A 16,386-nucleotide genomic window follows, 5' to 3' on the forward strand; every position below is an offset into this window, starting at 1 on the left:
CAAGTCATAAAGGTAAGATTTCTGTTGCTACGCTTTAAAAATTATTATGAACAAGACAAAAAACAACTAAAATCTTACAGCAAAGGTAAACTATTGTTGAGGTACATGGATGTCTAAACGGTGAGTAAACTTTAATTTACATGCTAAACCGCTGCAAATAAAATGCTGCCTTTTTTCTAGATGCCTGCATTACACCAATGCTGTGAATGCTAAGAATTTTGCGCTTAAGGCATCTTGTAGTTCTTGCACTTTCCTGGCGTTTTATATTTTAGGTGTTTTCCACACTAGTGTAAATACCCATTAGTATTACAATAAACCATCCTACTATTAAATCATACAAGAAGATGAGAGGGGAGACGAAGGCCAACTTAACTAAACAGCAAAGATGGGCACTCGGGTTAACCTGCCTGCTTGAGCAAGCCTTGAGGCTCATCTCACAAATGATTTAAAAAGAAGTGATTCTCTGGTATCTTTTACTTAAAGAATAGAGAAAGCATAATATTATTATGCTTTATTATTCATCTTGAGGTGTTGACTGATGGTCTAAAAAAAGAATCAAGGAGATTGACCAACCAGAAGCTGAGATATAGCCAGCCAAACACAGGTCTACCAAAAAACAAAAGTGTTTTGGTAATCATCAATATATGACGTATGAAATCGACTTGTATGCCATTGGTCAATTAAGCCAACTAATGCGCTCTCCTATAACAATCACGGCGTTTTAATTGGCTTAATCCCTGGAAGTATAGAACAATCAAATTGGGCCTAACAATCATCGCTCCTAGAATTCCGAACCAGTCCCTCTGACGTGTAGATTAGTTTTAGCATAAAATAATTACACGCATCTATTATTTCGCAACATTTCGCTATCTTGCTAGTTCAGCTCAGTTTTGTTGTTCTCCTACTTAGCTTCCCTATTCAGACTCATCTTTAGCGTTGTTCAGATTTTTTAACTATAGCTAATAAATAGAATCGATTAAATCAATCATCAATCTCGGTTATCATTTGGAATTTTCTACAAATTATATTAGTTACATCATTTATTCTATACGCAGTTATATTATTATTTTGTATAATATGCATTATGAATATTATATAAATCATAAAAAATAATCATAGATAAGATAATAGATCAATAGAAAAATCAAAGCAAAAGTTATCGTTTTCTTTTCTTATAGCAAGAGCAGCACGGTCAAGTTAGTCTTTTTAAGATTATGGCTGTAGTGAACTTCCAGTCTGTTAATAGTGACGATAATCATGAAAATCAACTGAATGCTGCAGTAGATACACAGTAGAAAAATGATGAAGGAACAAAAAGTCCCATTCCTATTTCTTATTCTAAACAAACTGCAATCGCGGATATCGCATATAGACTATACACGCGCCGTTCGTTGAACAGATGATCTTCGGAGCATATCCGTGGAGATCGAGTTAAAATTTGAAGCACAATAGTCAAAATCTGCTCTTCTGCTTTAAAAAATCATGGCGAGGGGTTGTGGGCAAATGCCTTTACCACACAATGTTTGGATGATTTTCCTGAGAAACCAGAGCTAGTATGTAAATTATTTACTATCGCGAGAAGCGTTTCACATCTCGTAGCCAAAACAATCATTATACATAACGGCGGTAAGGGTGCGCAACTCCGGCACATGACCATTAAGTCGATTTTATACGTCACAGTTTTCGGGATTTTCGAAGGGTTTTCCTCTGATTCGTTATTAGGTAGACCTGTGTTTGGCTGTCTATATCTCAGCTTCTAGGGGGTCAATCTCCTTGATTCTTTTTTTAGAACATCAGTCAACACCTCAAGATAACTAATAAAGCATAATAATATTATGCTTTCTCTATTCTTTAATGTAGAATTGTATTGACTCGGAGCATCCTACTATTAAGAATTGAATTGAATCTTTACTGTCACTATAAAGGAATTGACCCGATTCTCTACTCTCAATAAGCAAAACAACTCAAGTCAAAAAGCACCAATACGTCCCATTATAATAACTGCGTTGATGGGAATCCATAGCGAAAAGTTATGCCCGATGTAACACAATATGCTACTTGATGTGCGTCAAAGCAAAGATGTCCCTGCAGTCCCATGTTGTCAGCCACACACAATTTGAAAAAACTTCGATATCACAACATTTATTTTGTGATCAATAATATGTACTACACACTAGCTTTATGGTTTGCCCGCATGCTGACAATAAGCTTATTTATAAGCTTCATAGCTGCTCGCAAATATCGTTCATTCTACTAAAAAGCTTTTATAACCACTCACCATTGTATCTACACAAAAACAATGATCGCGAATCGCAGTGTTATCAGATCCACCCAAGACTTTGCCACAATAAATTTAGGAAGTTAGATTACCATTGTGCCAAAAATGAACCAGTTGCATAGTTTTTCCTTTACTCACAAAACACAGCATACAATCATAGTTTCAATTTTTTTAATTTTCGGTTAAGGACGAATGAAAAAATATTGTAAACAGCGACCTAAATATATTTCTGATAGTGAAATCCTTTAACATTGAACCAATGATATTTTTGGCTACTAAATTTTTCTATTAAATAGTGCGTGTCTGTGTTTTGGTCACACTGCAAAAGCAATAGCGTTTTTCTTTTGCAGCCGGTTTCATTGAACTACAAAAATAACAAAAGTTTCTTTTCTTTTTCAAATGCATTGATTCTTGAGCAGAATTTTTTTCTGATTCTAAAATTTTTTAAATTGAAGTTAAATGACAGAATTACAGTAAAAATACAGAGTGTATGCCAGCAAAAAGTGGAAGGCATGACTTAAATCCACCCGAACAAGCAATGAAATCCCTAATAAAATAGTTGATATTTGCTATACAAACAGTCAATAGACTGAGCTAATGTGTGTAGCTAAATTAACTATTGTGGGTATTATTATTATTATTATGCTATGTTGCCAGAGGTCAATTTTTTTATAAGAATTGATAAAGCATTGATTTTTTTTATTTGTGAGAATTGAAGTTAGGATAGTTGAAGAATTGCGAACTGAATTGTGATGTTTTTGCAATTAATTGTGAATTGAATTGATTTTTACAAAACATATGATGCTAAAGAATTGAGAATTGAATTGTTGAGGAGAATTGAAATGAATCGAGTCATTGTTTAAAGTCTTATAAACATCTCTGCTGTACAGTGATTTACAATCAAAATATTAAATGAAAAGGAGGTAATTCCTAATGCAATTGACAACATATTTTAAAACTCTGCCAGCAAATACTGCACATGTTTTAAACTAAAATCTAGATTGCCCGTAGATTGAGGAGTAGGGTGGGTATCTACTCACATCGTGGTGGTACTTCCATAGCCTGAGGTCATCTCGTGCCACCTTGAGCCTCTGCGCAAGGAAGTCTGTAATTTGTTTGAGGGAATGCTGGTGGCTAAAAGCAGCATTGCTTATGTGCACCCTCTTGGGGAGACTGTTCTGTAGCCCTGTCATGCCTGCAGAGATATGACAAGGTCATCATTAGGTCACAGCACTAAAAATTCAAAATAACTCATAATTCAAAAGCTGTGGTCGATAGTTGATGCAAAAGAACTTGAAATGGCACGATCCTTTGTCCACAGCAGTGTGGAAACAAGCTTGAACAATAGCTACTCTAGTGGCCTCGCTGGAAGTTTGTGAGACGTTTTTGAACCTGTTTAATAGTAACTAGAAAGTTACTTTGACTAGAAATTTTATATCTTGGATGGACTGTAATGCACCCGATGATTAATCAAATCAGACATACATGGAACTGAAACACAGTCTAATAAATATCAAACTGCTGGCCGACAAGGTCTGGTTGACCAGCATTTGACCAGGTATCAGGGGAGATGGTTTGAAGGTCAAAACAATGAATTCTACTAGAAATGTAGTCGATAGCAACTTGTCCATCTCAATCTTTTCTATAGTCTCTACAGCTTATGGAATTCCATTTAACTTTTTAACACCCGAAGTTAAAAGTGCAGCCCTACTGGCAATGTGTTAAGCTAGTTAGTGTATTAAACTAGTCATACTTTGACATACGAGTGACCCGGCATACGCGAAAATCGTGATACAAGCAGAGTTTTGAATAAGTTTCTTCTTTGAGTTACGAGTAATCTTTGCATACAAGCTGATTCTCGATGGTCATTATATGGCCAAGTGTGTGAGAGGCCGCTTTCAAGAACAGCATCGCTCAAAGTTTCTCTTTGAATTAGTTTGAAACAAGTTTTTAAATATTTGGCTACAAGTTATAGTGAATGCGAGGCAAAAAGCGCAAAACCGGAAACAGATGATGAAAAATTAAAACGACTAACTTAAAATAAGTTTCGTAAAAAAATAAAACTTAGCTTTAAGCATATGCTCAGTAAATTAAATTCAAAGTTTCTGTTTAGTAGCGCCACAAAATTTTAAGGTGATGAACGCGTTGCTGTGAAGTCTCTCAGACCGCAGTGAGCACCTACGTTTGTCTCAAAGGTAAAAACTCACCTTAGTGTACCTACTGATGTTGCATTCTATTGCAGATTTAACAAATACATGTAAATATGTTAGCGTATGTACTGAATTACAACAATTAATAACACACTTTCCCATCATAACATCCTGTTTTATGTGTTTTTTCATAGCATGGTTACGGATGAATTTGTGTTTAGTTATTTTTTATAGGAAATAGTACCTTGAGACACGAGTAAATCGACATACGTACTCAGTCCCAGAACGCATTAAGCTCGTATGCTGAGGTAAGACTGTAGTTAGTGAACACGACTAGTTTACTATGATAGCTGCTGCTACAGACACTGAGTTAGAAACCAAACAGATTCTCGTGTCACGTATGTAAACAATACCAGTCATGTACTATCCAGAAGAAACGTACTCACAAAATACATCTACATATCTCATATTCTGATCAGTGCATCCGATGGAATTGGCTAACCCAAATCTGAGCCAACTGATACAATGAACACTCACCATTTATAGGTCAGAGCTCAACTCCCTGCTCTGTCATGATATGAAAGTGTCATCAATGTGAGAGTCTTAAAAGTGTATAGATAATATAGATTTTTACTAACTCATGGCAAAGTTGGCGATACCTCCTGTGACACCTGCGACAGTTGTCATAGGGTGCTGAGGAGCTTGATAGCTCGCCTGGTGTCTGTAGAGTTTTACATTGAGCGAATAGAGTTCTACTTCTGGTGTCTTTGAGCCATCCTCCTCGTGTATAATAACCTGCAGAGAAAATATCAACTAGTATATCTATAAACTAGTATATTTATAAACTAGTATATCTATAAACTAGCACATCTATAAACTAGTATATCTATAACCGGTAGAGAATCTATAACCTGTATAGAATCTATAACCAGTAGAGAATATATTAACCTGTAGCGCATATATAACTTGTAGTATATGCTTGATGTGATTGTGACTGAAATATTCCCATTGATCATTGCTTGGTCTCACCCCATCCAAGCAGACATTGATCACCAGAACGCCTGTGAACACTATATTAGTAATAAATTTAATGCTTCTAGTTCTTGTATAAAAGAAATGCTGCAAGTACCGGTCTGGGTAGCTGTATGTCTCCCTGGTACCAGGAATGCAGGGCACTCCAAAGCAACTCTGGTACAAGCTGATAGTCCTTGCCATATTCTATGTATGCCCTGAGTGTGCCACCTTCATTCGTCCACCTCGGCAGCTAAAATATGCAGTGATATAAATAACGATACAAGTGTCTACATAGGGTTACGGAAATAAGAAAACCATGACATGTCCAAATAGAATTACCCTGCTGTGCGAGTTGATGACGAGATGGCTATTGTCTATCGGTCCAGGCCTGACAGGACGCGGTTGATGTGACTGGATGTCTCCGTTCATTTGGTGCGAATAGCGTCTGTCAGGGCTATCGAAGGAATTTGATGAATATTCTAATGTGCTGCTGAAGTCTGGCACTTCTGTCACCTGCTATACAATATACACTCTGCTATACAAAATACACACTGCTATACACACTGCTATACAATATACACTCTGCTATACAATATACACTCTGCTATACAATACACACTGCTATACAATATACACTCTGCTATACAATATACACACTGCTATACAATATACACACTGCTATACAATACACACTCGGCTATACAATATACACTCTGCTATACAATATACACTCTGCTATACAATATACACACTGCTATACAATATACACTCTGCTATACAATACACATTGCTATACAATATACACACTGCTATACAATACACACTGCTATACAATATACACACTGCTATACAATATACACTCGGCTATACAATACACACTGCTATACAATATACACACTGCTATACAATATACACACTGCTATACAATATACACACTGCTATACAATATACACTCCGCTATACAATATACACTCTGCTATACAATATACACACTGCTATACAATATACACTCTGCTATACAATACACACTGCTATACAATACACACTCGGCTATACAATATACACTCTGCTATACAATATACACTCGGCTATACAATATACACTCTGGTATACAATATACACTCTGCTATACAATATACACACTGCTATACAATATACACTCTGCTATACAATACACACTGCTATACAATATACACACTGCTATACAATATACACTCTGCTATACAATACACACTGCTATACAATACACATTGCTATACAATATACACACTGCTATACAATATACACTCGGCTATACAATATACACTCTGCTATACAATATACACACTGCTATACAATATACACTCCGCTATACAATATACACTCTGCTATACAATATACACACTGCTATACAATATACACTCTGCTATACAATACACACTGCTATACAATACACATTGCTATACAATATACACACTGCTATACAATATACACTCGGCTATACAATATACACTCTGGTATACAATATACACTCTGCTATACAATATACACACTGCTATACAATATACACTCTGCTATACAATACACACTGCTATACAATATACACACTGCTATACAATACACACTGCTATACAATACACATTGCTATACAATATACACACTGCTATACAATATACACTCGGCTATACAATATACACTCTGCTATACAATATACACTCGGCTATACAATATACACTCTGGTATACAATATACACTCTGCTATACAATATACACACTGCTATACAATATACACTCCGCTATACAATATACACTCTGCTATACAATATACACACTGCTATACAATATACACTCTGCTATACAATACACACTGCTATACAATACACATTGCTATACAATATACACACTGCTATACAATATACACTCGGCTATACAATATACACTCTGGTATACAATATACACTCTGCTATACAATATACACACTGCTATACAATATACACTCTGCTATACAATACACACTGCTATACAATATACACACTGCTATACAATATACACACTGCTATACAATATACACACTGCTATACAATATACACTCCGCTATACAATATACACTCTGCTATACAATATACACACTGCTATACAATATACACTCTGCTATACAATACACACTGCTATACAATACACACTCGGCTATACAATATACACTCTGCTATACAATATACACACTGCTATACAATATACACTCTGCTATACAATACACACTCCGCTATACAATATACACTCCGCTATACAATATACACTCCGCTATACAATATACACTCCGCTATACAATATACACTCTGCTATACAATATACACTCCACACATCACAGTGATTTACTAACTATTACAGAGGTTATCTCTTGTACACTCTGCATAAGTCATTCCCCACATTTACTACTATTGACCATGAGAATCTCATGCATCCATCCCTGGAAAGTACTATGACAACCAAATGTCACGTATTGGCAAGTCAAATGCTTCATTAAAACAGTTGAAAACTTAAATGTTTTAAATAAATATAAAGGGCAGTGTGTCCAAGAAGTGGTATGAAGAACATTGTAAAGCCACTCGTTATTAAGTCATATCATCTCACGCATTCAGACACGTAGTTGAGCCAGCGTCTCCACCAGGTGCTTGCCACGAGGTACCAAGTCTGACCTAAAGAGTATCCTCTTTTTAGCTCCCTGCTCAACCAGCCCTTGACGACTCGCCCTTCATCTTCTCTCGTAGCTGGTTTCATGCCCAATATGACATGCGATACCTGCACATCAGCAAACAGTCATAGCTCACTATGCAGTAACTAATGACACATCATAGAACAACGTATGTGTTGATAACAATAACAATGGAATTAGCAGGACGTATCCCTGTTTAAGGGTTTGGTTAAAATCATTTTTTAGAACAACAGCATGCTTTTATATGTAGTAGTACGCTGTCAGTCCTGTGTACCGTGAGAGATCATCACGTGTAATAACTATGTGCACAATTATTCCACATTGCAGCAAGGCGGTAAAGTGGTGCAGAAGTGGAATTTCAGTCTTTCTAAGCCAAACATTACGAGTTCAAATCTCGTTGAAAAGAATGTTTTCTAATGTCTAAGGGTGGCTTCAAAAGGACATATAGACATGGCTGTTATTATAATAGTTTGTTTTGCCAAAATATTTCCATACCATAAATGTGTGTTTTTTACATAAAATTAACTTATCTACATTCAATGAGAGTAAAGTGTGTTGATTTACTGGCTACAAAGGAACAAAATTTTGCAGCAGATGACAGCGAGTTTACAGACCACTCAATCAGACCATGTGATTGGAGGAACTATCATGCTATTGTAACTAGCATGTAGCAGAGCCGTATAGCTTCACAGAGTCCCGCGACTAAAACCGGAAACAAATACACTTGTTTCCAAACAAACCCAATCGACATACTGATCTCCAATGGAATATTCATACCTCGATCTTAATACCTCTCTTTTTTGCATTTACTTTAATTTTAAAAAAAATTATTGGTAGCTTCTTGTAGGGAATTTTGTCCTCTTTCAAATAGTGTATAATACAACAATCAATTTCAGAGCGACTGCCAATGGGAGTAACTTTTTTGGTTAGTGTTGCGAACTCTCCATTACAACTTATATACAAAGAGGGATCGCGGCCTGTTTGTTTTGACACAAGAGAGCTCCCATATACGCTTCCGTTGGTCGTGGGACTCTGCAAAGCTATACGACTCCGGGACGTATCAGGAAGTGGAACTAATAGGGTTAAATACTGTTATACTCCACCTCGAACAGCAGTTCAGAGAAACTTTGAGGCACTTTACTCTGAACTGCCCAGACTAGAAACTCTGCCTGAGACAGCGTACCTTCCTACAAGAATACATTGGTGCATGATAGCAACAGCAACATGCGAAACATAAACAAGCTTGTGAAGTCAACTCTCCATATACAAAGATGATTTATTCTGACACTCTCTTGGTGTTGGAACAATTATTCCTATGATAATACATTGCATTTTGGTTAATTTATTACACAGCCCTAGAATAAGTGCATCAGGTAATTAATTACATTAAATAATTACTTAATAACATTAAAACAAATGCATATTAAGTAACACTAAGTAAAAAACTAACTGAGTCAATTAATGTAAAAGTATAAATCAATAGAAAGAGTTATTCTTATTTACGTCAGCTGAGAAACATGAACTGCAGGTATTAGCTTAGCGATGTGTAGACTCAGAGGTAGAGGTCATGATAGAGACACGCGGCCGGACTATATGAACTAGGTCAAGTTTATACTAACCTGGTTCAAATTCTTTTGTTATTTTGTTTTTTAACTTTTTCAATCTCTTGATATACGACACTATAGTCTTTAGAAAATCTTTTACAATCAGATGCTGAAAATAATTTTGGGTGTACAGCCAAATACTGTATTTGCTCAAATTCTGCATCGTATTGTAGACAATTCGCACGCTGAAGTGATTATAAATAAGAGGTTTGACTATGTTTCATTTTAAAGGCAAGCCAGAGTACATTGTATAGTGAGTTCGCAGTTATGCTGCAAACGGTCAGAAAAACCTATTGGTCCATGCTAAGAATGCCGTAACACAGGTATTGCATAACATATCAGTATCAATAGAATACTAACATCTTTGGAAAGAAATATTTAAAAAATATCAAATAAAAAATTCTACTTGAAACCTGAAACATTGAAAGTTTTTTTGGAATAATTTTAAACAAAATATTACCAGTCCAATAACATCATATATTGACACCTTGTCAGTTTGTGAGAAAAGGATAAGTGTTAGAGCTGAGGCAATATGACATCTTAGTTGACTGAAGACAAATACATTCAGCTGGTGCCATAATGATTATTATAATGTATTGATTGGCTAATAGAACATAACATAGCCATATTTAGTTCTACTAGTAATAATTGGCTTACTATTAATAATAAAAGCTATAAATAATAGCTCAACTAGCCAAGTGTAACATAAAGTCTAGAGAACTAGACACAATCAGATGACAGGAGAAGGTGGAAGGCTTCCATAGAGCTCTGTTTCCATACAGAGCTCTATGGAAGTCAGTGATAAAGACTAAACCATACGACGGAGTCATTTTCGAAATGATCGACTATGAGAGAGAGAAGTAGAGGGAAGAAGCGGGAAGAGGAAAGGAGAGGGGAGAGAGGAAAGGAGAGAGAGAAGAGACGGAGAGGGTAATAGTTGGCTTACTGCAATATTTTACACCACTTCATACCTTAGCATTTCCATGAGTAGCCAAAATTTCTCCAGCCATTGTATAGGCATCCATTTCAAGCAAATCAGCCATTGTCTGTAGACATATAAATATCCATAAAACACCAGCCTTGAGAAAGCCCCCAGGAGTCAGGGTCACATGTTGCAGCACTGCAACTGCTACCCTGGTGCTGTTCAAATGGAGCTTGGACATACCCTACCCATTTTCTAATGGAAGCAAATGACAGCCATGAACAAGGTACTGAGGCCAAGTTATATTAAACATTTAATTTTTTGAACAGGTGCTTGTATTTAAGAATGCAGAAATCACATCAATTTGGTCAAATAATTCTTGGATTTCCAATTCCTGACTTGTATGATTGCACATATATTAAAATACATTTTTAAAACCTAATGAAACTCGAAGAACAGCGAAAATGATGACATCCATCTTTCAAGCAGCATAAATAGCGCAAAGGTTATAAATTTGCATTGCCTGCTAATGAGATGCGAAGGCGGGTGGGGACGGGTGACACAAGCCTTATATGCATCTTAGAGCTATAACAATAATAAGCTATAATGAAATAAGCTTTTCGTTAATGTTTGACAATACTATGGCATGTGACCACAGCAAAGGTAAACATAATTTGTAAGGCAGGAAAGATGATTTTACTATCTATTTCCAGTTATTGTCTTTTTAAAAACAACTTACAAAGGAGACATATTCTCAGGCAAAAACGGAACAGAACCAATGAGATATTAAAACCCAGTAAACCTTGAGCCTTGCTTTTAGATATAAAACATTCAAATCTCAATAACTAAAAAATGTTCAAATTAAAAATTAAATTTCCGCCAGATATTTGTTTTACAATGACACAAAGATGGTTGAGCGCATATGAAGCTCCATTGATATGAAAATAAAGAGTAATTCCTGCTATATCTTTACTTATCAAACACGAGTGACTCTTTGTTGACCAATTACTTAGCTTACTGTGGAAGCAAGCCTGGGTACTTCAGCATCCGTGTTAAGGACCATGCAAGTTTAAAATAGCTCCAGATCATACCATTTATGCACCCAACTAATAGATAGATATATGTTATGAGCATTACCTCTAAGAGAGTTATCTAAAACATAGCGTACGCTTCTATAAATTGTCAAAGTACACACACGAATCAACAATAGAGAATGAAAGAAGACAACTCTTAAGAATAGTAGATGCAAACACCCCCGACACACAGGACAAACACATATTAACAGGTTTCCAAAGTGACATTTGTTAGCTAGTAAAGAGCTAGTCACCTTCACTATAGAGCGAGGAATATCGAGGTACAGTCAGACCTCAGTTTTCTACCATAATCTGCTACGGAAGGCTGTTCAAAAAGTGATTTGTTTAAAATCTAAAACTAATTTTAACATAACAATTAATGTAAATAATTTTAATCTGTTGGAAGTATAAAAACAAATTTTTTAAAGCATTTTTTACCGTTTTATACCATAAACTTTGAGCAAATGTAGTAAGATAGCAGGTAGCATGTAAAATACAGTGATTGTCTCATGTAAATCTAATAATAGACTAGACTAAGTTGGGGACTGTACTGTACTGCTGTATCTGTAGTAACCCCAGCTAGTCTTGTGTACTTTACATCTTACATAAAAATGTAGAAATAGACTGCGCTTTATTTTAATATATTTTAGCTAAGATCATTAAAAAACAGAAACGTTTCATATGATTATTTTTCACCAATTTTAACATAAATATTAAAGTAGTGAAAGCGAGCCTGTGCTACAATCTAAAAAATTCTAATGAAAGAGTACAGTAAGATATCCTAGCAAAGATCCTGTGAAATAAAAAAAGCTCAGCAGAAACATTCTTTCTCTTCTACTCTTATCAATTGTAACTTTAAACAAAATTGGAGGCTTCTTTCAGCTTGCCTGAAAGCCAAATTTCTGCCAGTTTGTAGTGTAAAAATCTCGAATATTTTGGTGGAACTCAAATTTGGTCGAGATCCGAGACGCTTGAAAGCCGAGGCATGACTGTATGTAGGATGAGTGATAAAAGACCACTGTTACAAAAAATGATTGGTCAGACTATCAGCCAATCACGAAACAGCTAACAGCAAATCATAGACTTTTGCTTATATCACATTTCCCTGTTACGATATCATTACTGAATCATATCACCTCAATGACTCACATATTTCATAACATATCTCTCTATTACTAATGAACGTATTAAAAATATATTTAAAATTATAATGCCATTATTAATCTGCAGCCTCTGATGAGATTTCAATAGCCAATGATCACACACCTAATTTATGTTAATCATTTGATCACTTGACATAGAGTCCGACCTAGCAGTAAAGACATGACCGAGGTAGGACAACTGCCATCTTTACTTATCCTGTTCCCAGCGTGTGATTAGTCCTAATTGAAAGCGGTACCACTACACACACTTGCTGGTTTTAGTAGAAAGAGAGACAGTTAGTAAGCGCAGTAACTGGTTAGCAACAGTAACAGGTAATTCAAACCCAGCTTACCGATGAGCCACTAGATAGACTTTGATTCTAGAATATAGATATAGTAAAATGAAAACATCCCCATCCATATCCTTTCTTATAGCAGCTGAGTTTTAACTAAAATTCTGTAAGATTGACAACTAGTTGAACATGAAGTTTTAAAGAGACCTAACTGTTGAATGAGTTCAGAAAGAAGTTCTTGTTGCTATCGGTGCATGTCTTGCTAGGTCACTATGGTAACGATTTAATAGCCAGCAAAGATCAAAGTTGTCCAGATTTAAATTTATTGAAAATATTTTTAAAATTATGGCAACAAGAAAAATGTAATTTCCCAATGGTATTTTAAAACGGCTCATTAGAGTAAATAATTTTCCATTTAGTCTTGTATAAATTTCATAAATACATAGTCAATCCCACTTTATTATTTCTCTGGATGGCAAAGTAAAATCTAGCTATGATATCAAAAATTAGAAATTCTTTGATCAAATGTCTATCATCCTACGCATGACCTTACAAAGTTCATGACCTTACATAAGTCAAAAGACAACCCCCAAAAAGGTCATAAACTATCTGAATGTGATGACCCTACAAAAACGATCAATTTCAAAATCTATGCAAACTGCTGTCCAACATAATTCCCTTTTCTAGCTGTTAACAAGCAGCTGATCATATAGTCAGCTCTTACAACCCATCAGCAGTTGAAATCAATGAAATCATGAAATCAATAAAAAGCTAGCAAGCATGCAATGTGGAAACAACTCCCAAACAAAAGCTTATTACTGTCGCTTCAAAGATACAGAAACTCAGCCAATGTCTGTAACTTCAATAAAGGACACTGCCTGCTTCCTAAATAACAGAACAAACGCTATTTGACAGTCCTATGTAATAATCATAGATATAATAGACCCTATATATTATATTTAAGTTAATATGGGTTTATTATATCTATGGTAATAATACTAGTTCTGTTTCGGCTTTGTGCCAAAAAACAGGAAGGGGTTCGTAAGCAATCAGCATAAAATGTATTTTTATGAAAAGCTTTACTTTTTTACCTTCAACAAGGGAATACAGTCAACTTTATATTCCCTGGAATAAAAATCAATTGAAAATGTATCATAGCTTCGACGTTCATTAAAAGGTGTTTAAAAATGCCTTCGCTGACTCGAGCATACTACTCAAGCAATTAACGAGTTTTGTCAATCTGTGGACTAATCTCATTGTGTGATATGATACTACAAGTGTGACTATTAAATATATATATATATATATATATATATATATATATAACAGTACTTGAGTCCAAGATAAAAGGCTATTAAATGAATGTGTACCCTCAAGGGTTAATCAAGGGCTTAGCCTGAGAGCAAAAAGCAATAGAACAATCAGCTGATAAAGATCTATATATCAAATATTCTTTCTATAGAGCCATTTTTAGTTTTACCCATTTTCAATGTCGTAAACTTTAAAAGAGTTAAAAGTGATATCAGTTGAGTCACTCACATCCGCGTTCATCATTGTACACGTCCCTGCAATGAGACGGAAAGCTTCCCATATTGTTCTGACAAACAACTATGAGGTGACTCACCTCGGCATTTTCATTCTGCTGAAGCACTGTAAACGATGCTTCAATCGCACCAATCAGCTCTGCCTTAGAGAGGTAGCCATCTTGATCCATATCAAACACTTTGAAACAGACTGTAAACAGAGTTCAATAGAGCATATCATAGATGCGCTACATGCATAGGCCAGGTGAGATTAACATAATGATAGATTAAGAGCGTGGAATGGTATTGTAATCTATACTTTTCTGGCTTCAAACTTAAACTTTGCATGACATATGTTAATCATATCAAACATGTGAATATAAAGAACAACATTAATATGTTATATAATAACATTATTAATGTTATTATATAATTATGTTATATAATAACATTACTTAGGAGTGTTTAAAAAATTAACTTTGGACACTATACTAAATGTGTTCAAACAAGAGAGGACAATTTTCTATTTGAAGTAGCAGGACCTCACTCTTTTCTCATAGATGAATATTAATGGCTCAACATAGTTGGTCACCATGGCAATTGACTCAAATACCTATCCGCTAGTGGACAGAATACAGCAGCAATTGAACACTGAGTAACTCTGGTAAGCATGTGAGTATCGGTCTTTTCAATGTATTGAATATAGAGAATTTGGAACAGCAACGAGACACTACTTTCTCAGTTTTGTGAGTGAACAATGAGTTTTGGAGTTATCTGCCTAATCAGATTGATATGAACAAAAACAATTAAGGCGATCCCTTTGAATTCGTTGCTTTATGCAGTGCAACTACGTATTGTAGGAAATCTGGCTAGTTCTTCTGTCTGCAACATTTGAACAAGCGTAACTTAGCAAACTCATACAGCAGAGTACTCGAACATACTGAATAGTACCAAATAATGACCAGGAAAAAATCTGTGATATGATTGGCTGTTTGCTGACTGGAAGATTTTATACACAGGAAGAATCGGGATACCAATGGGATCAAATGACATTTTGACCTCTTGCAGTGCATTGGACAAGTGATACTAGTCATGGCCTGCTGTAACAAGTGTTCGCTAAAAGATCGGTATTCAAAGTCAAGAACTTGTCATGTGTCAATCAAACCGAAGTGCACATAGAAGTGATAACACAACTCAAAACCAAAACCAAAATTAAAAATTAATTCTAGCCATTTTCTGTCACACAGTTGCAATATTGCATATTAAATCATGATAGAATCAATCGATTGTGAGAAAACAAACTGAACGCTGCATTCACAGATGATACGATGAGCGCTCCAGAGATGCCAAACTGAGCCTGGCCTAACGAAACACTCCTAAAAATGTCAATGGGGTTAAAGATGATGCTAACACAAACATATATTGAACACACTGGTCCTGGAATTATAGGAAACCATCATTTGTCAGCAAGGCCTTTAGTGACAAAAACTTTATTGGGGCAAAACAACCCATTTTATAGATGGGTGGATGATCATTAGACACACAATACCTACATTTGTGTCTCTCGACTTCTGGGCCTTTGCAGCAAGCGGATAGTCCACAAACCATCTCCTTGAAGTCTATGTGTCCATCCTGGTTTTCATCAAATGCCTTGTACAGACCTGCAAACCAGCAACAGATAACTATGACCAAAGA

General features: G+C 35.5%; 1 protein-coding gene across 2 annotated transcripts in view; it reads right to left on the bottom strand.

The window, feature by feature from the left end:
• Nucleotides 1-16,386, bottom strand: part of LOC137389590 (ubiquitin carboxyl-terminal hydrolase 32-like) — a 55,518-nt gene that overhangs the window by 25,133 nt on the left and 13,999 nt on the right. The window contains exons 7-17 of one of the 2 annotated variants that reach the window (XM_068075643.1): nt 16,245-16,352; nt 14,793-14,902; nt 13,229-13,255; nt 11,798-11,812; nt 10,710-10,784; nt 9,238-9,321; nt 8,053-8,220; nt 5,782-5,958; nt 5,558-5,692; nt 5,067-5,223; nt 3,319-3,473 (exon numbers count right to left, since the gene is read on the bottom strand). In XM_068075643.1, the coding sequence (XP_067931744.1) occupies nt 3,319-3,473; nt 5,067-5,223; nt 5,558-5,692; nt 5,782-5,958; nt 8,053-8,220; nt 9,238-9,321; nt 10,710-10,784; nt 11,798-11,812; nt 13,229-13,255; nt 14,793-14,902; nt 16,245-16,352 (1,211 nt within the window). The remainder of the gene's footprint in view (nt 1-3,318; nt 3,474-5,066; nt 5,224-5,557; nt 5,693-5,781; nt 5,959-8,052; nt 8,221-9,237; nt 9,322-10,709; nt 10,785-11,797; nt 11,813-13,228; nt 13,256-14,792; nt 14,903-16,244; nt 16,353-16,386) is intronic. The other variant, XM_068075644.1, reaches the window with a different exon arrangement.

The sequence above is a fragment of the Watersipora subatra genome, chromosome 3 (assembly GCF_963576615.1).
Source record: "Watersipora subatra chromosome 3, tzWatSuba1.1, whole genome shotgun sequence".
NCBI lineage: Eukaryota > Metazoa > Bryozoa > Gymnolaemata > Cheilostomatida > Watersiporidae > Watersipora > Watersipora subatra.